Source organism: Desarmillaria tabescens (genome assembly GCF_030435595.1).
Source record: "Desarmillaria tabescens strain CCBAS 213 chromosome Unknown EV420scaffold_37, whole genome shotgun sequence".
In the NCBI taxonomy this organism is placed as follows: domain Eukaryota; kingdom Fungi; phylum Basidiomycota; class Agaricomycetes; order Agaricales; family Physalacriaceae; genus Desarmillaria; species Desarmillaria tabescens.
The window spans coordinates 467182-485675 of record NW_026848336.1 but is presented as its reverse complement, the minus strand read 5'-3'; the positions used below and the strand labels follow the sequence as shown (position 1 = coordinate 485675).

The window sequence follows — 18494 nt, the reverse complement described above, 5'->3', positions numbered from 1 at the left end:
ATCTTGTGAGTCATGACTACTCTTATTCGGTTTCTGAGTGCTAAGTGGTGTTTCCAGACGCCTCCTGAAATTGGTGAGCTCATCGGAATACCAAATGCGGGGAAACTGGTACATCGACTCGTTCACAGCTTCCCTAAGCTTCAGTGTGTAGATCTCTTCATCATCATAAGCAACAGCTCTAATGTTATACTAGGCTTCAAGCCCAGGTACAACCTATCACCCCTCCTTGCTGCGTATTGATCTTTCGATCATCCCTGACTTCCGTTGGGATGAGAAGATTCATGGTGGCGCGCGAAACATTCTTGATCATGGTAGAGGATGTGATGAGGAGGTCATTCTTTTCCATGATACTTTTGTTCTCCGCCAACGCTACGCTGAAGATGAACATAACGTCACATTAACGGTTCCCATGTTCGAGCCCGTACCTCCCAACTATTACATCTCTATCATCTCTGACCGGTGGCTTCACTCCGAAACCAGGCTTCCCATATCCTTCAAGCATCTCATTCTTCCCGAAAAATTCCCCGCTCCGACGCCTCTCTTGGATCTTCAGCCCCTTCCGTTGTCAGCACTCTCCATAACAAGGAATTTGAGAAGATCTACGCGTCCACAATAGAAACATTCAACAAGATACAGACACAGGTGTTCCAAGCGCTGTATACTTCGGATGAGAATGTTTTCATTGGTGCTCCTACGGGCAGTGGAAAGACCGTTTGTGCCGAGTTTGCTTTGCTCAGACTATGGAGCAAGCGCGAACAACCAAGAGCTGTTTGTATCGAGCCATATCAGGAGATGGTCGACCAGCGGGTGAAGGAATGGCAGGATAAGTTCTCCGGACTTCAAGGTGGTAAGGAGATTGTCAGTCTAACTGGCGAGACAAGCGCCGATCTGCGACTTTTGGAAAAGGGTGATGTGATTGTCTGCACTCCCTCTCAGGTACTTTTTTCATCTTTCTATGCTAATCTTACTCATGCTCGTTGTGCCAGTGGGACGTACTTTCTCGTCGTTGGCGTCAGCGGAAGAATGTCCAGAATATTGGGCTTCTGATCGCTGATGAGGTGCAGCTTGTTGGAGGAGAAGTAGGTCCTACATATGAGGTTGTCATCTCCAGGACACGATATGTGTCTGCGCAAACAGAAGTAAAGACTCGAATCGTTGCGTGCGGGGTTTCGCTTGCGAATGCGCGCGACCTGGGTGAATGGATGGGTGCACCCTCTCATGCTATCTTCAACTTCTCGCCTAGGTATGTGTCTTCTGCGCTCTTCAACTTGTGCTCGTATTCATTCATTTTTCTCTATTAGTGCACGGCCCCTGGACATGGATATCCATCTGCAATCATTCACAATACCGCACTTCCCTTCCCTCATGATGCCATGTCGAAGCCAGCGTACTTGGCCATCGTCGAATATGCACCCACAAAACCTGTCATCGTCTTTGTTCCCTCACGGAAGCAATGTCGTCTCACTGTCGACGACCTGCTTATCCACTGCGCTGCGGATGACAAACCAGACAGGTTCCTTAACGTCGAGGTCGCAGATATACAGGTTCATCTCGACCATTTGCGGGACGAAGGATTGAAGGAGACGTTAAAGAAGGGCATCGGCTATTTCCATGAGGCCATGGATAAGCAAGACAAACGGATCGTCCAGCGTCTGTTTGAGAGCGGAGCTGTTCAAGTGCTGGTGGCTTCGAAAGATACAGCATGGTCATCCCCGTTGCTAGCTACATGGTTATCATCATGGGTGTGCAGTACTACGAAGGGAAGGAGCACCGATACGTCGACTATCCTGTCATGGACGTTCTGCAGATGATGGGTCGAGCATGTCGGCCGAAAGACGACGAACGGAGTCGGTGTGTCCTCATGTGTCAACAGACCAGGAAGGACTTTTACAAGAAATTCTTGGCGGAGGGTCTTCCGATTGAGAGTCATCTTCCGACTCACTTACTACATGACTATTTCCTGGCGGAGATTGCAGTCAAAACTATCGAGAATAAGCAAGATGCTATGGTAGGATGCTTTGCCTCTGGCGCGATGCTGAGCTGACTTTGTTCTAGGATATTTTGACATGGACTTACTTCTACCGCAGGATGACGCAGAATCCCAATTACTATAACCTTCACAATGTCAGCCACCAGCATTTGTCGGACCATCTTTCGGAGTTGGTTGAGAACACTCTGACTGATCTCGTTAACTCCAAATGCATTGCTATCGGTAAACCTACCGACTTTTTCACTTTCGGTACCTTGCTTACCTTTCCTTTAGAGGACGAGATGGACGTTTCCGCGCTCAACCTTGGAATGATCGCTGCTTACTACAATATCTCTTGTGAGTGCTTCCCTACTTCTTCCTCGCGCGACTAATATCGTTGTGGTAGATGTGACCGTTGAAGTCTATACGCTATCGCTGAAGGAACGCACGAAGCTAAAGGGTCTACTGGAAGTCGTATCATCTTCTGCCGAGTTCGAAGTCATTCCTATCCGTCGACACGAGGATGTCCTGCTCAAACGACTGTATGAGCGTCTTCCTGTCAAGATCGACGGGGTCAACTTTGAGGCTCCTCACTTCAAGACCTTCCTTCTTCTCCAAGCACATTTCAGTCGTATTCAATTACCAGCGGATCTGGCTGCGGACCAGAAGATTGTCCTAGAGAAGGTGCTGAACTTGCTTTCGGCGTGTGTGGATGTCATGTCGTCCAATGCGTGGTTGAGTGCCTTGGGTGCTATGGATCTGGCGCAGATGTGTGTTCAGGCTGTTTGGGACAGAGACTCTCCTCTGAGGCAAATACCGCACTTCGAGCCAGAGTTAATCGAGCGGTGTAAGGACGCTGGTATCGAATCTGTGTACGATATTATGTGGAGATGGAGGACGACAAGCGAACAGCGCTTTTGCAAATGACCCAGGCGCAGATGTAAGCATTTCCGTGCATTTGTTGTTAACGTAATCCTTATTTGATTTTACAGGCAAGACGTTGCTACGTTCGTCAACTCGTACCCGACACTCGATGTCACGCACGAGCTTGTCGGCGGGGACTACACAGCGGGTGCTCCGATAAGCCTGCACACGTTGCTCTCGCCCGGGGAACGTCGACGAAGATGACGAAGAAGGCGACCAGACGGTGATTGCGCGCGTTCTACCCAGGAAGAAGATGGCAAACTGGTGGTTGGTTGTCGGCGAACCTTCCACGCGACAGCTATTGGTCATTAAGCGTGTGACGGTGACGAGGAACTCTGGCTGTCAAAGCTGGAGTTCACGCTACCAAAGGGCAAGAGCATTCGGTTGAAACTATATGTGATCTTGCGATTCATACGTAGGGGCGGATCATGATATCGGATTGGAACGATATCGAAGTTGCGGAGGGTGAAGATTCCGACAGTGATGAGGATGATAGTGATGATGCCATGGAGGAGTGATTTTTGTATTTTTGGTAGAGCTGTCTGCGTTATTGTCTTATGTAACTGTATTGTAGTCGATGAATGATTTGGTGAACCTGCTATGGCAGGAAAAAAAGATACTGTGCAATGTGTACTCGCTCAAATAAGAATATATCGACACACTTCAGCATATGCAGATCCTCTAATTTGCACTGTTCTTCCTCAGAAATTTCCAGCATCGACACTTTCTCGAACCTTTTCCCTAGCAGGCTTCGCCCAACGATACAATAGTAGCGACCACTAAATGTACCCAGTCATGAGCAGAAATCAGTGTATAAGTGTCTTCAGGTATCGGGTACTCGTGTGTGGCAGTGATCCCGAATCCATGTTCTATCCCACTCTTGTCTTTAACAATCAACTTTCCATGTCGATCACCCCCTTCTACAACGACAGCCAACCCCTGCACCAACCCCTTTTCAATGCACACCTCATCAACCGAGTCTTCTTCCTCTGCCTCATCCCGATCAACAGAGACGTTGGGGTCAAAATCATATGCGGGAAGAGGCTTCATCATAAGCTGCTCCCACGATGGCCGCCATTTTGTGCCTGCATTTCCCGGTTCAGGACACGAGAAGAATAACTGTCCCCGATAGAGCGTATCCATCGAATTCACGAGTGCTGTCCATGCGTCCTCGAGAGACTGGCTCTCATAGTATGCCGGTATCTTCTCGGACCCCATGACAAACGCCAATCCCGCAACTTTGTCTACTGGGTTGGTCGATACCCATTGCTGCATGCTCTTCAGTGGCCCAAGCACCCGATACGACATGTCCTGCATAGATTGCAGCTGCTTATGAAACCTGGTTAGCAGTTCAGTCTCATACTTCCCATCTTTACGCTCCGCATGCATTGGTCCATCCGGCGTGTCTCCAGCAATCTCCCTCCATTGGCCAACCTCCTGTAGTGTCCAAGCACGTCTAAACCAAGATCGATCACTGTCCAAGTCACCCTCCTTCAAAGTGAAAGGCAGACCCAGCCCGCTCAAGTAACACACCATATGGCTGCCATCAGTATACACTGCTCCGATGGTGGGTACATCCAGCTTCCACTCCTCTGCACGTGCATCCTCCCCTGGTCCACCCACCTGTCTCAAATACAGAACGTCCAACCACGCGTACTCCAGTCCGAGGTTGAGCATCTCGATGCGGATCAGGTTGAGGTCACTCTCCTTCGGGACGGGAACAGGCCATTCGTATCCATTGATGGGTGTCCACACGTCGGCGCGATCTTCTCGTCCACCCACGCGTGCGATATTGGCCGAGGCCACCCCCGTATGCCGCGCACCACCATGGCATCACCCGATTGCTATACAGATCCCAGACACGTCGAGGTGGCATAAATGTATCGACGATCCGGTTACCAACGAGTGCTTTTCGTCGCTCCTCCCGGTCCTCTTTCTCTCATTTACAAACTTGAGCTCGTATAGTGCTCCAGTTGTGGGTGTACTATATTGGGCGGAGGCGGCCATATGCTGTGCCAAAGTCGTAGTCGTTTGTGATACAGTCTTCAAGAAGGGAGGAGAGGGATGGAGTGTCCAGGGTGTGTGATGTGCCGAGTGTCGTGTTCAGTTGATCAAGAGGCCCTGAATGCCGAGGATAGCGCAGGGAGTATCGGCAAGGCGGGATGATATCACAGGCGCACTACCGGTGTACGCCCGTTGCTTTGGAACGATGATCGATGATTCCGGTTGTCCCGTCTCAGCGAAGGCAGATAGCGTGACTTCGCGAAGAGAAATTCCCTGGAAGTGTTATCAATTTCCCCTCCGCTTCAGTTTGCCAACTGATTTACCTCCGGAGGCCACTGTCCATCGTCATCAAGCATCACACCCGCCAAAAAGTGACTGCTATAAGAGAGCTCGGACGGTGCTAATGCCATCGTACTGAGTATCGAAACGAGAGGGATAATGATACACACTAGTTCCTATCTTCCAGGCTCAGGACGGGTATATAATCAAGAGAGTGCTAAATGAGAAACTGTTTGGGCAGTGGTCACAGGTCACAAGCTTGAATCCCACTCCAGCACTTCGAGCTTATAAAAGGTCACGGTTGTACAACAAAGAATGCCTGTTTCATAGATTGTTGGAGTATCAAGTGTCGCGCATCGCAGCGCAGTTGACGTCGGGAATCTTCGGTTGTCAGGCAAAGGAAACTTGTTCTTCTCCTCGGCCTTGTTTACTACGTGGTATTACCTCTATTAGTTGTACAGTGTAGATAAATAGCTAGACGAACGATGATAACCCTCGCCTGTTTGCGAGGGTTCCCTGCTATATCCGGGTGAGCGGCTGGAGAATTACCGCTCATCTCAACATAGATTGGGTGCAAGTTTATTATGGTACTAAGGATTGGTGGAATGGCCTCAAAGGCATGGATCTGCCAAGGGACGGTATACTAGGTTTAATCATATTGTAAGCGCTACTTCGAATGGACGCGCATGTTATGCCCATTTGGACATGTTGCGTTCGGACGAACGGATGAAGTTCCCAAATGGGACCTTTCTTTAACAACTGAAAGTATCATCAGGTATAAGTTGCAGGAGATAATGTAGTATACACATGAGAAAATAAGATCAACTGCGCTTTCGAAGCTCTTTCCTAGGTAACATATCTGAAATTTGGTGCCTGAGGCAACCTAAATGAGCAAAATCTGAACCTTCGAGGAGAAATAACAAACCTTGTCAGCCAACTCGCTAGTGTCGACCCGCGTATTATAGCCAGGAACACCATAGAGAGCGTTTCTCCGTTTATTTTCGAGGCGGTAAGAGAACTGGAATTCTCAAGTTAATGGGGGTAACACCATCGAATCCAGAGTGACCTACGTGCAGTATGACCGCGCAAATGGCAGCTAAGAATTCAAGCGCGCACGAAACTGATTGTGATAAGTATTCAAAACGACGGTGGTGAGCAAGGTGGCTTACTAGCAAATCCCTTGCTATTTCAGACAATGATAGATGAGGAAAGACGTCAAAGGAGAGGCGAAGGTGGGCGCACATATACTTGGGACCCTCAGTCTTGGGGAAAATATGCGAGCCCAACACACTGCCACACTGGCCAATAGCCATAAACATAGGGATACCCGTCGCCCTCTTCGTTTCAGAACCAAGATTGTGAGCAACTATGTTAACCATGTCGTTTTAGTATTAATTAAGCGACATACAAACGACACTTACACCAAGCGATAATGATGCCGATGGTAGTATATGTTCCGCTTGTAATGCAGAATGTGGCAAAGTATCTAACGTGGTTGTTTGAAGGAACGGTCAGAAGTAGACTGAAAATCATGGTTAGTGGGTGAAGGATCCAAAATGATGCGAATGAAGTACAGGTATCCAATGGCGCCGATGAGAGATGCAATGGCCATGAACCAGCCCCTCGTTTGGAGACGGTCAGACGCGTACGAGAAGAGTGTCAATACAACGGCAGCAACAGCATATGGAGGTACTGTCAAGAGTTGTGCAATGGCGTTGGCTACGGTGATAATAAGTAGCAGCATTCTAATCACTCGGAACAAAAGTATACTAACTGTTTCCGAAAGTTTGGATAATAGTCGGCAAGAAGGCTGAAATCGACGCCAGAGCGCAATTTAGACCGAAATAGATGACACCACCAGTATAGATCTGTCTCTCATGCTCAGCGGTATTATTCCATGGGAAGCTTGGTGCCTTACCCTCCAGTCACGGAAAGCCATCCATATATGCGCTGTAGAACAAAGAATCAAAAACTGTCGTAGTCTCAACGCAAGATCGAACCTTTATTCACGACATTCCCGACATCTCCACTTGTATTTCTATTCATCCTGGAGACAGCGATCTCTCTTTCTCTATCATTGAATAGATGCGTTTTCTCAGGCCGATTCGGAAGCAGAAAAAAACAGATGATTCCGAGGACAATAGTAGGGGTGCCCTGTGGCATTACTGATATGAACGGGTATACAAAGGGAAGTAGAAAGCGACATACCTCGACTATAAGCAACAGTCTCCAATGCGCAATCGCAATGTTTGATGTTGATATACCGAAGGCTATTAGTCCTCCAAAAGCGCCAGCAACAGCTGCGAAACCAAACCAGTAGGCCATCTATGTGCCACTAAGCCCATTACTTGCTTGCTGAAAAACGCTTTCACTGACCCGTAAACCCATTTCCTCTTTGGTGTAGAAGAGCGCTTCATTACAGTCAACCCACAACATCGCGTGGAAAACAGCTATGAACTTACAAAAATATAATGGGATTCCAGGCCCGAAGCCTGCTTCGAAGATGCCCAAAAATACCCTCGCAGTAAGCAGGCCGCCGAAATTAAACGCTGTCGACTAGGCAAACACGACCATCCGATAAGCATCCGGTGTGATGTCGGCATTTATTATGCTCACCATAAGGGTGGACGACAAACCCCACCCCACAGCAGCTCCTGCAAGCCAGTAATGCGGTGGGATAAGTTTGGAGACAATTGTCGCAGGAATTTGGCAGATAATCTGATTCATACATCTATCAAACCTTCAGGGAGGAGCAATCGACACGAGTGCTCACGTAAGAAAAGTAGAAAGCGGAGGTTATCCAGTCAAAAAGCACGCCAGTGGGATCGCCATTGAGGATATCCTCCGGCAGGCCTTGTAGACGCGCATTTCCAAGATTTGAACGGTCGAGATCTAAATGATTATGTGTAAACACGAACTTGACTTGGGAGAGAAAAGACATACATGCGAACAGATAGAGGAAACATGCCAGCAGGAGGATACGTTCATCAAGTCTACGTACGAGCCTCCGTTCTTCGATCTGTAAGGCGATTTTCATTTCATCCTCGACAGCAGGAATGATTTGCTCTTCGGCCGACTTAGAATCTTCATCTTTCGCGTGAACGCTAGAAAGAGACATCGAGTGGATAGAAAAGGGAAATAAAGATAAGAGTGTGATCCTGAAGCGAGAAGGGCAACCTTACTCGTAACGACATTCGGGTGGGGGTCCTTTATAGGCATGATCTGAGGACTCGATCTGATCCTTACGTTCCCCGGACTCCAATCAAAGTCCCCATACCTCATGATCATCTATGCGGGGTAGGTCCCCACTAGCCTGGTACGGGAACCCGTTACTGTATGTAAAGCCTGGCACCCAGGACGGGGGTTCGCTCGTGAGTGTGTGCAATTACAAACTCCGACGCATAACCGATTCTTAACCGGCGGTTCAACGGTCATGTGATATAGTCGCAGAGCTCGAAAAATCGGTTGCCATGTAATCAGGATGGAGAAAAGTAGCATCAAGCCTAAATCACTACACCTAGCTTCAAATTACAAGCGGCACAGCACCGCCGTCCAGCAAAACCGTACAGAGAATCCGTCGTTGTCTTCGGACTGAAGCTCGGCATACGATCGGAGTCTGAACAACCGCGCAAGAATGGTTGACAGGCTAGATCTTCACTAGCCTGGTAAACCGGCTTTATGAGATACCCACTTTAAATTTCGAAGTACTTGCCGACCTGGCACGCCTTCAATGGATGAAACGAATGAATCAGCCATGTGACGCATGAAAGAGCTCCTTGCGATGCATTCTAGCCTTTTGTACTAGCCGGGAAAGGGTCGGTGAACATGAACAACTTCGTCGGCATTCCAAATCCATGATCTTAAACTTGGGCGCTCGTCGAGAAGAACTTGTAAAGTCGTTAATTTTCTGACACGTAACTCTAGGCACTCACGTTCCACAAAAAGGAGGCGGTGATCAGACTAATAATGACCTTGAGAACAACGAGGATGTGGGTGAGTGCTTCTCAGATCAAGATCATGATTTCTAAAAATAACGTCTCGCCTCCATCACGCGTGTATACTTAAGTATTAGCGTTCAAAAATGTGTGTCAGAGGCGGGTTAATTGAGTTGTACGCTCGGATCCACGGCAAATATCAGCTGTCGGCCGAGTCTTGTGAGAGACTTGGAGCACAGATGGAGAAATAGATCCACAGAAGGGCGGCAGACGAATGAGGGCGAGTTATGTGCCAGGCACAACGACAGGGTAATGCTTGGACTATAGAATTTAGTGGATCATGTAACACAGCAGAATAGTAATCATCGGATTTTCGGATTGGCGCTATGAAAGAGCCAAGAACTCGTCTTTGATACAAAACTCGGAAAGTCGCTATCCATTATCAATTCTTTTTTGTGAATGCTTCAGAGACCTATCGTGACCTCAAGCGGATGGATGGACACTAAGGCGCAAAGATCGAGGACAACCCAGAGATAGATCGCTTTCACCACGACAGATATAAGAGGCACCTCGAGCTGATAAGATTAGTGCGACATTGACGGATCCATACAACTGAGTCGTTCGATGAACAGCCGGCACTTTGCTCGGCTAGGTTGTCACGGACGTTTTCTGTCTGTCGTCGAGAAGAAGAGGACGAACACATGATCGGTCGACTTACTTGGGTCTTCATTCCCCATCAACGAGTCCACCCATCACTCCAGCGCTCGGGTCTTGCTCTTTAATAACCACTTCAGACCGGAAAATCGATATCAGCGACGGACTAGCACGCAATAAAAACCTTATGCTCTGTGACAACTGCTGGCCATTGGCGATAGTGCTTTCTCAACATGAAACCGCGTGCTCAAGTACCGAATGGTGGTCGATGAGGTGTGAGTACGGGTCTCTGAGTTGATCGTGGCACATATTGAGCTAATTGAGTCGAATTTCGTGAGACTGCAGAAATCGTGAGTTCATAGAACAACGAGGCAGCCCAGCTTGAGCTCACTAAGACTAACACACGAATATACCCATCATAATTTCAGTGATCGATACAGTAACGATGTGATGAAATGGGAGGAATGGGGATGGGATATGCACCAAAACGTTGGCTTCATCGATGACAGAGATGGTTCTAGGGCGATGCCCGACGGATGGATAGAAAGACATAACCCAAAGGTTTCTTGACCAAGTCGGCATTACGGGCCGGTTTTCCCGGGGTATAAACCTTCTTTACCAGGAGAACGGGTCCGGTTCAAGTCTCAAAGCTGCGCCCATTGATTGCACACCCACACCAGATATCTGTACGACGATTTTAGTCAGCTTCGTGTGAAGGGTCCTCACATCTGGAAAGGCTGAAGTCTTCACCGCCTTATCCGACAAGGGTTCTGGGGAACGCATGAGGAAGAGCAATCCTTGCTTGCCCTCCCCTCCTACATTTCTGTAGTTTCCACGGCAGATTAGGGGACGATTACGGATGTCATATTTCCATACAACCGCCTATGCTTTGTGAGGTATGCGAACGTAGCCCATCCGCAGCAGGGTTGTTCAAGAGTCTCCGGGAAGATAGCTGCTAGATGCCGGGAGTTCTCGAGACTCTACATTCCGAGAGACCTGCAAAGGAATTTTCGCCTGAAAATGCGCTGTGACTTCACAGGAACTCGACGTACTGCACCGAAGCACCCCCACAACTTTGCACCTGCGCACTAGTTTAGGTGGACTTTTATTAGCTTTTCTCGTTGTTAATAAGGTAGACACAAAAAATCTATACGAAGGGCGGAAGTCGAAATGGCACGTCCACGCTGACCAAGACATAAATGACATTGGTGTAACAAGCTTGCTTTCTTTATGTTGCAACAGTATGCACATATACAAGCAGAGGCCGGGCGCCGTAGTTTGGAAGATAACTTGACTAACCGACCAACTTCAGATAAGTCCGAGTCGAGACAACTTCAGATCCGGCGTGTGCATTTATATCAGCACCGCAATATTATCCTAGTGAGAACATGACCCAACGGATGCAATTCTGCCAGGGTTCCCGTTAAGCTTTTTTTTAGACGAGTGTCAGATACTAGCCTCGACTGTCAAGACGATCGATCAGAGGACGTATTATACTTGATGGACCAATATGTTCTAGTGCAGCTGGCAAACAACCTTGACCGCAAAGGTAGAATTTAGTCATGTTTCCCATGTCTGTCACAGTGAGACTGAGGCGGTGATCTTGAACTTTAGATGAAGCAAACCGCGCCCAGGCATGTATATGCCGAAGGTTTGCATGCGGACCAATTGGCCCTGAGCCCTGCATACAAAAGGTTCCTTGTCAGCATTAAGGACGAACGAGAGGATAAATGAATCACCGCAGCAAGTGTTGATAGCAAAGAATCCGACGCAAGAAACCTTGAGCCGACTCTTCGCATCCCCCAATTTTGCATGATAGACGGAATAATCATCTTCTAGGGAAGTAAGCGCACAGCATCCTCCTAATACCGTTCTTCATCCGTCTGCACCGAACTCCCACACCCATCCACATTGATCCACGGGCCCACGCAGACACGGGCTCGTACCACTGCGGAGCCATCAGCGGAGCAGACATCAAGAAAACGGCTTGCAATGGCCATAGTAGAAAAAAGGCGAACGTAGCCCTCGTCGCTCTATTACCTAGCTTCGAAACTTGAGATCAATGTATGCTTCTTGAATTCAATAATACACTGAATCCCGCCTTACGAACATCTGATGCGGATGTGTTCAAGTACCGCTGTAATCGGTGGATTATCTCTTCCGCTTTATGAAAGGGTCATCGAGACGGACGCGTAATATTCCCCCAATGGGAGAGGCTGAGAACAAATGAAACTTGTAAAGTATACATAGAAACAAGGATGCTTCACAGCATTCGGTTGAGCGTCCAGAAAAACGTCATAGGAAAATCAATGACGACAAATAGAATTTGAACATACGTTCATACAGCACAGCTCTCAGCTATGGGCGGTGCGAGGGGAAGGAAGTTTGACGCGCTGGGTGGCGGTTCCTACCGATCACAAAGCTGTGCAAAGCATGCATGTCAAGAATGTCATTATTTGTCCTTGCTTGCCGATTCTGGCGTTACCAGCGTTTTCTATAAAGGGGTGCTATAAAGAGCGCGTTTCACCAATCATCCTTTCTCAACTTCCATCTCGCAACGACACGCCAGCGCTCAACGACCAAACTTTTTTCAGTGAGTTAATGTATATGGAAGCTTCGGTGTGGTGCTGATGATCTGGCTCATCACCAGTTCAATACCCTTTAATTGACGATGTGTGGAATATTCGCCTACTGCAACTTCTTGAAGGAAAAGGCAAGTCTTGTCCACCTCTTTGCTCGCGATGGCGCATAAGATCCTAGAAATGCCGTCGATGGCGAGCGTTACCCCATGTTGTTGAGGACACGTATTTCTTGGTAGCATCTGGTGCCATCTGATGGTCGTGGTCCGTTTTGCGATCTTGGTTGCTGACGCTATTTCCATTTACAGCGTCGTCAAGAGGTCCTTGAAATACTTTGTGGCGGTCTTGCTCGCCAGGAATACCGAGGATATGACTCAGCTGGACTGGGAATCGACGGTGACAAACCTGGCGAGGTTGTTTTCTTCAAGGAGGTTGGAAAGGTAGCTGGCCTCCGAAAACAAATTGCCGGAACCGTCATGGATTACGACAAAACCTTCGATTCTCAAGTCTCCATCGCACACACTCGGTGGGCAACGCACGGACCTCCTTCGCGTGTCAACTGTCATCCCATCCGCTCCTGATGAAAAGGCCGAATTCATCGTCGTTCACAACGGTATCGTCACCAACAGCGGCGAGCTTCGTGCTGTGCTTCAAAAGCGTGGATACCTGTTCGAGACGGAAACCGACACGGAAGCTGTCGCCAAGCTCCTGAAATATGTTTATGATTCGCAGGCGTCCAAGCACCTCACTTTCACCGACCTTGTCAAGTTGGTATTGAAGGAGCTCGAGGGTTCCTTTGCATTCGTTTTCAAGTCGACCCACTTCCCCAACGAGGTCGTGACGGCTCGTCGCGGTTCTCCTCTTCTTATCGGCGTTAAGACCGACAGGAAGCTCAAGGTCGATTTCGTTGATGTCGAATTCGCGCGGGACCCTAGTCAGGCCGCTAACCGTGAGTACTACTTTTCATGATTTCTGCACCATTTCCTCAGTAATGTCTAGTTCAACCTACCTCGCCCACCTCCACCACATCTTCACTCCTTGCCCCTCCCACTGCAAAGCCTGGTGCCCTTAGTCGACAGTCTCGCGGGTTCATGTCAGAAGATGGCCTTCCTCAACCTATTGAATTTTTCATCGCCTCTGATGCTGCTGCTGTCGTCGAGCACACCAAGCGCGTTCTCTACCTCGAAGATGATGACATCGCTCACATCGCTGAAGGAGAACTCCACATTCACCGTCTCCGCCGCAAGGAGGATGCCAACCAGACCCCTGGCCAGATCGCTTCCACCCGAAGCATCGAAACCCTCGAAATTGAAATCGCTGCCATCATGAAGGGCAAATTTGACACCTTCATGCAGAAGGAGATCTACGAACAGCCAGAGTCGGTTGTCAACACCATGCGTGGGCGTGTCAACTTTGACACTAACAAGATTACACTCGGTGGCTTGCGGGAGTACTTACCCATCATACGTCGTGGTCGCAGAATCGTTTTCATCGCTTGTGGCACCAGCTATCATTCCTGCATCGCTACCCGTGCCATATTCGAGGAGTTAACTGAGATACCTGTCAGCGTCGAGCTAGCTAGTGACTTTTTGGACCGCAAGACGCCTATCTTTAGAGATGACATCTGCATATTCTTGAGTCAAAGTGGCGAGACTGCGGACACGATCTTGGCATTGCGATACTGTTTAGAACGCGGAGCACTCTGTGTTGGTGTTGTCAACACCGTCGGTTCTACTATTTCTCGGGAGACTCACTGTGGTGTCCACATTAACGCCGGTCCCGAAGTCGGTGTGGCTTCCACCAAAGTACGTTTTGCTCGCTCTCTCTCAGATCCCCCTGCTGACAGCCGTCTATTAGGCATACACGTCCCAATACATTGCTTTGTTGATGATGGCTCTCCAACTTTCGGAAGATCGCATCTCTTTCACAGAACGTCGTAACCAAATCATTGAAGGTCTTCATGCCATGCCCTCCCAAATCAAACGTGTACTGGAACAGGACTCCCAACTTCAACAGTTGGCCAGCACGGTTGCCGACAACAAAAGTTTGTTGATCATGGGCAGAGGATACCAGTATGTTCCGACTTGCTCTATTTTTTCTGTATTCTTATTTCATCACTTTCCAGATACGCTACATGTCTTGAAGGTGCCCTCAAAATCAAGGAGATCAGTTACATGCACTCTGAGGGTATGTCATGATTGGCTAAATGATGGCAATACTGATTAACGAATACTTGTACAGGTATACTTGCTGGAGAGCTCAAGCATGGTCCCCTGGCCCTGATTGACGAGAATATGCCCGTCATCATCATCATGACGCAAGACTCCCTCTATCCCAAGGTTCAGTCTGCATTTGCACAGATAACGGCCCGGAAGGCCCAGCCCATCGTCCTTTGTACAGAAGATGATGATGGTATCCCTAAGGGCGCTAAGACGATCCGTGTTCCGAAGACCACCGACTGCCTCCAGGGCCTCTTAAACATCATTCCCCTTCAGTTGCTCAGTTACCATCTGGCTGTGAAGAACGGATGTGATGTTGATTTCCCCAGGAACTTGTAAGTCTCGTCAGTATCAGACCTGTCGCTGCTAACTGAACCATATTCAGGGCAAAATCGGTCACTGTCGAGTAAGGAAAGACGGAAGATAGATCTCACACTCATTTTGCACGTGGACTGGAAAATTACTGTACTTTAATGTCGCGGACTCTGACATATGATTAGTTTTGTAGGAAGTATCAGAACGGATTGGACATTCAAGAGAGCTGCCATCATCATTCATTGTACATACGTACTCCTTTCGCCTAGCAGGACTTCTCAATTTGCATGTCGTTGTGTTGTTCGTTCGGAGCCGGGTGTTATGGACGATCTGCGCCACGGAATTAGAAGAAGGAACCGAATTTTGAGCTTTTCTGACTTCAAATATTCTTCCTTTCTTGCCTTCCCTTATCCCGCACAATGTCCCAAGACCCTCAACCGCCGCTGCGTCCGCCGTCGCTTTCCATCGCGCACGGTACTGAGCAAATGGTATCTCTTCTCCAATCTGAAAAAGCTCGAGCTATCGCGGAAATAAATAATCAATTATTCGACTTGCAGCGGCGATATGCCGAGCTAGAGCGGCATTCATCGCAATACCGCCAAGTCGCAGTGAACAGCCTCAACGATGCCCATCACAGGGAATCCAATCTCCACACTTTACTCGCGCAAATGTCTGGGGAATTAGAGGCCGTAAAGGGGATCATCACTGCACTGGGCATGCATTATGAGATGAACGAGCAGACCGGACAAAGAGGTGTTGACTTGTTATGATTCTTGGCGACCCCACCTATCAGAAAATTTGGTCAATGGAGTAACACTCAACTGGATCCCGATCCCTACGCACGATCAGCCGGATTGTACTACATATGAGCCACCAACAGATTCACAACCGATGTCGGCAGAGACGCCCCACACAGATATAGTGTGTATGCCGGCGACGTCGTCGCATTGATTAAAGGACTAATTCAGGTTAGTGCCTCTCAAGTAAACTTGTGCGGCGTCTTTGGCTAATGATACCCCAGCTGCCAAGGAGGCCTACGGCCGATAATGTTGGATCACCATGATTTATGATCAGCTCTTGCAACGCCGACGCTCTTCTAACGCTCTGTTCGCACTGCCATGCTATTGACTGTTTTTGTTCCTCCTGGCCTCCCATTTCTACAAGTGCATATTTAAAAGTCTGTAATCTCTTGTCATCTTGAAGTCTGAATTGGAGAGTAGTGGCCAAAATCTCATGTTATGACTTGATATATTGTACAATTTGACTAGAGCTTAGCCGCCGCTTCTATCCTGATGAACTCGTCGACAGTATCAAGAAGACACTGTTCGAAAGATGTCCATTTGATTCCAAGCTCGGTCTCCGCGATAGAAACGTCGATTTTGGCCTTCTTGCTCGTAACTTTGAGCTCAGCACCATCCAGCGATGGTAAGCGGGGAATTAAATTTGGCCGTTGCTTGCTCAAGATATTCACGGCCTAAGTGATACATTAACAAGAGAAGTTCAGCGGATGAATTGATATCGTACCTCATAGAATGTGAACATGGCGCCGTTGAACAAGAACCCTCTTCCCAATGACTGAATCGACCTTCAAAGCCTTGACATGGAGCGTGGCGACATCTCTCACATCAGTGCATGCAGGTAACGCCGTATCTTCCAGCTTGCCACTGATGAGATTGTATATGTCCTGAGACGAGGTATTCAAGGCCGAAAGGTCAGCAGGTAGGACGAGGGGACCAAATATCATGGTAGCTAAAAGAAGAATGAATGGAACAACCCTAGAGATAATGTAAGGGCACACGTACGACTCATCACGGTGACATGCATTGCTGGATGCTCGCGGGCGAATTCGAAGGCGGCCATTTCGGCAATTTTTTTGGAAACAGCGTAAACACCTATTCCAGGAAGCGCGCCAGAAACAGCTTGCTCATAGGTTAGAGAGTTCCTGGCGTATCAGTGAGCCTATGTTGCTAATTTCACAGAATTCACTACGTCATACCAGTCCTCTGCAGGTATAGGTATAGTCACGCCAGATATCTGGATAATGAGGTCACAACAAATCGACGGTGGCATGATAGGCAGCTTACCACCCTTGGCTGAGTCGATGACTGCGGCGATGCTCCCAGTGACAACAACACGTTGAACACCATGCTTGAGACATGCTTCCAAAACTTTGACCGTCCCCTGCCTCGCGGGATCAAGAAGATCCTTTCTAGGATCATTTACGCTTCGAAAAAAAGGCGATGCCACGTGAATAACGGCACTTATACCTAGGTGAAGTAAGATCGCAGTCAGGGTACCAAGCTGGAAATGTAAGGCACCTTTCAAAGCCTCAGTATAATCTCCTTCGACCAAATCTGGCACGACAACCGAATCAAATCTATCGCCGTAGGATGTCCAAAAAGTGCGGACTTCCTTGGCCTGAGACGGGGACCTCACGGTCCTGTGAGGCCGCGGTTAGCACGGTACGCGCTCAGGCTCATAATGGAAGAAACTCGGAAACGGACCCACGAACTGCGTATCCATTCTCAAGAGCCTTGATAACGACATGACTGCCCAAAAAACCTGTCGCGCCAGTGACCTACTTCAGTGAGCGCGGCATTGAAAAAGCAGTTACGAAAGGATGGCATACCAGAATTCTTTCTGAGGCCATAGATGAATTAATGTCTAGAAGAATAAGTGGTTCGCTTACCTATAAGTCCCGAGAAGCCTCGGGCAGGTGCTCCGCACTTGAATACATTGATTACATTTTCTTACAAAATAGGCCTTCGGGCAGAGTCATGCTTCGGCTTCCTGAGGCCAAGCTTGTGGGGTCAATTGTATTGAGTGCGTGGGATTTAAGAGCAGAACAAAGCGCACCGATAGTCCCAAACGCAATCATGCCTCTTCATCGCTTCTTTATCCCTCCAAATCTTTACTCGGACGAGGACAAGCAGACTTTGTCCAAAGTTATCACGGACTTGTATGCCAAAATTGGCCTTCCTGAGTTCTACGTCGTAGTCCTCTTTATTGATATTCCGAGACACGGTTATTTCGTTGGTGGAAAGGCAACGGACAATTTTGTTCGCATAATTGTCCACCATCTTGCTAAACAATTCGCAACGTACGCGTTTCCTCGATGGGTTGACTTATTCACCACGTCTGAACATGCAGATAGTGATGAAGACAAGACTAAATTCATGGACAGGTATGAACAGACAATAGCGCCATTTACCAAAGGCCGCGGCGTTGATTGGGAAGTTGAAGTAATCGATTCTGATGTGAGTTCTCCCCTTTCAGATTGACACCTATACTCATTCAATCATAAGCCACAGTTATGGAGGGAGAATGGAATCATACCTCCTCATGTGGTCCATAACGCCGAGATTGAGTTGCTTTGGGCCAAGGAGAATAGGCCAATCCCGTACTACTAAGAGCGGCACCGATTATCATCCCTAACAGTGGAGATATGGGCATGTATATAGTTTCCAGCGGATAACGTACCTGTGGAGAAGCACCTTGCTAGAACAGAGACTACTCGCGTAACAGCGGTCCGTGGCTGGTGAGTACCTCTATCGCCACTTACGAGTGTTCGGGCCGGAAATGTCCCTGAGGAGGCCGACAATCACCAACTTCGATA

General features: G+C 48.4%; 6 protein-coding genes across 6 annotated transcripts; 3 read left to right on the top strand and 3 right to left on the bottom strand.

Annotated features, from left to right (window-relative positions):
• Positions 1–12: 12 nt before the first annotated feature.
• Positions 13–3411, top strand: EV420DRAFT_1766936 (Sec63 Brl domain-containing protein; the record flags this gene model as incomplete). Its single annotated transcript, XM_060480901.1, has 13 exons — positions 13–147; positions 194–421; positions 481–936; positions 987–1247; positions 1302–1682; positions 1751–2008; positions 2056–2212; positions 2264–2326; positions 2376–2828; positions 2882–2909; positions 2962–3041; positions 3094–3215; positions 3313–3411. The coding sequence occupies 13 exons, from the start codon at positions 13–15 to the stop codon at positions 3409–3411; spliced, it is 2721 nt and encodes a 906-aa protein (XP_060327150.1).
• On the bottom strand, positions 3277–4678 carry EV420DRAFT_768408 (uncharacterized protein; the record flags this gene model as incomplete). The annotated part of the gene is made up of 1 exon (XM_060483406.1): positions 3277–4678. A coding segment is annotated over one exon (1044 nt), but the record flags the coding sequence as incomplete, so codon positions are not given.
• A 1028-nt stretch (positions 4679–5706) lies between these two features.
• Positions 5707–8365, bottom strand: EV420DRAFT_1766933 (MFS general substrate transporter). Its single transcript, XM_060480900.1, has 16 exons — positions 8120–8365; positions 7950–8068; positions 7793–7894; positions 7639–7732; positions 7553–7587; positions 7385–7501; positions 7177–7330; positions 7095–7126; positions 6951–7044; positions 6751–6895; positions 6598–6698; positions 6419–6542; positions 6346–6359; positions 6247–6296; positions 6102–6194; positions 5707–6049 (listed from the first exon to the last, which is right to left on the bottom strand). The coding sequence occupies exons 1-16, from the start codon at positions 8292–8294 to the stop codon at positions 6023–6025; spliced, it is 1476 nt and encodes a 491-aa protein (XP_060327148.1). The 5' UTR covers positions 8295–8365; the 3' UTR covers positions 5707–6022.
• Positions 8366–12436: 4071 nt separating this feature from the next.
• On the top strand, positions 12437–14902 carry EV420DRAFT_1622095 (L-glutamine D-fructose 6-phosphate amidotransferase; the record flags this gene model as incomplete). Its single annotated transcript, XM_060475775.1, has 7 exons — positions 12437–12478; positions 12653–12898; positions 12933–13293; positions 13344–14149; positions 14202–14416; positions 14470–14531; positions 14586–14902. The coding sequence occupies 7 exons, from the start codon at positions 12437–12439 to the stop codon at positions 14900–14902; spliced, it is 2049 nt and encodes a 682-aa protein (XP_060327147.1).
• A 1240-nt stretch (positions 14903–16142) lies between these two features.
• EV420DRAFT_1646850 (uncharacterized protein) lies at positions 16143–17528 on the bottom strand (the record flags this gene model as incomplete). Its single annotated transcript, XM_060477964.1, has 7 exons — positions 16143–16352; positions 16403–16453; positions 16503–16627; positions 16681–16820; positions 16875–17318; positions 17383–17456; positions 17508–17528. The coding sequence occupies 7 exons, from the start codon at positions 17526–17528 to the stop codon at positions 16143–16145; spliced, it is 1065 nt and encodes a 354-aa protein (XP_060327146.1).
• Positions 17529–17754: 226 nt separating this feature from the next.
• EV420DRAFT_1646849 (putative oxalocrotonate tautomerase) lies at positions 17755–18288 on the top strand (the record flags this gene model as incomplete). Its single annotated transcript, XM_060477963.1, has 3 exons — positions 17755–17978; positions 18033–18135; positions 18184–18288. The coding sequence occupies 3 exons, from the start codon at positions 17755–17757 to the stop codon at positions 18286–18288; spliced, it is 432 nt and encodes a 143-aa protein (XP_060327145.1).
• Between the last annotated feature and the right edge of the window lie 206 nt (positions 18289–18494).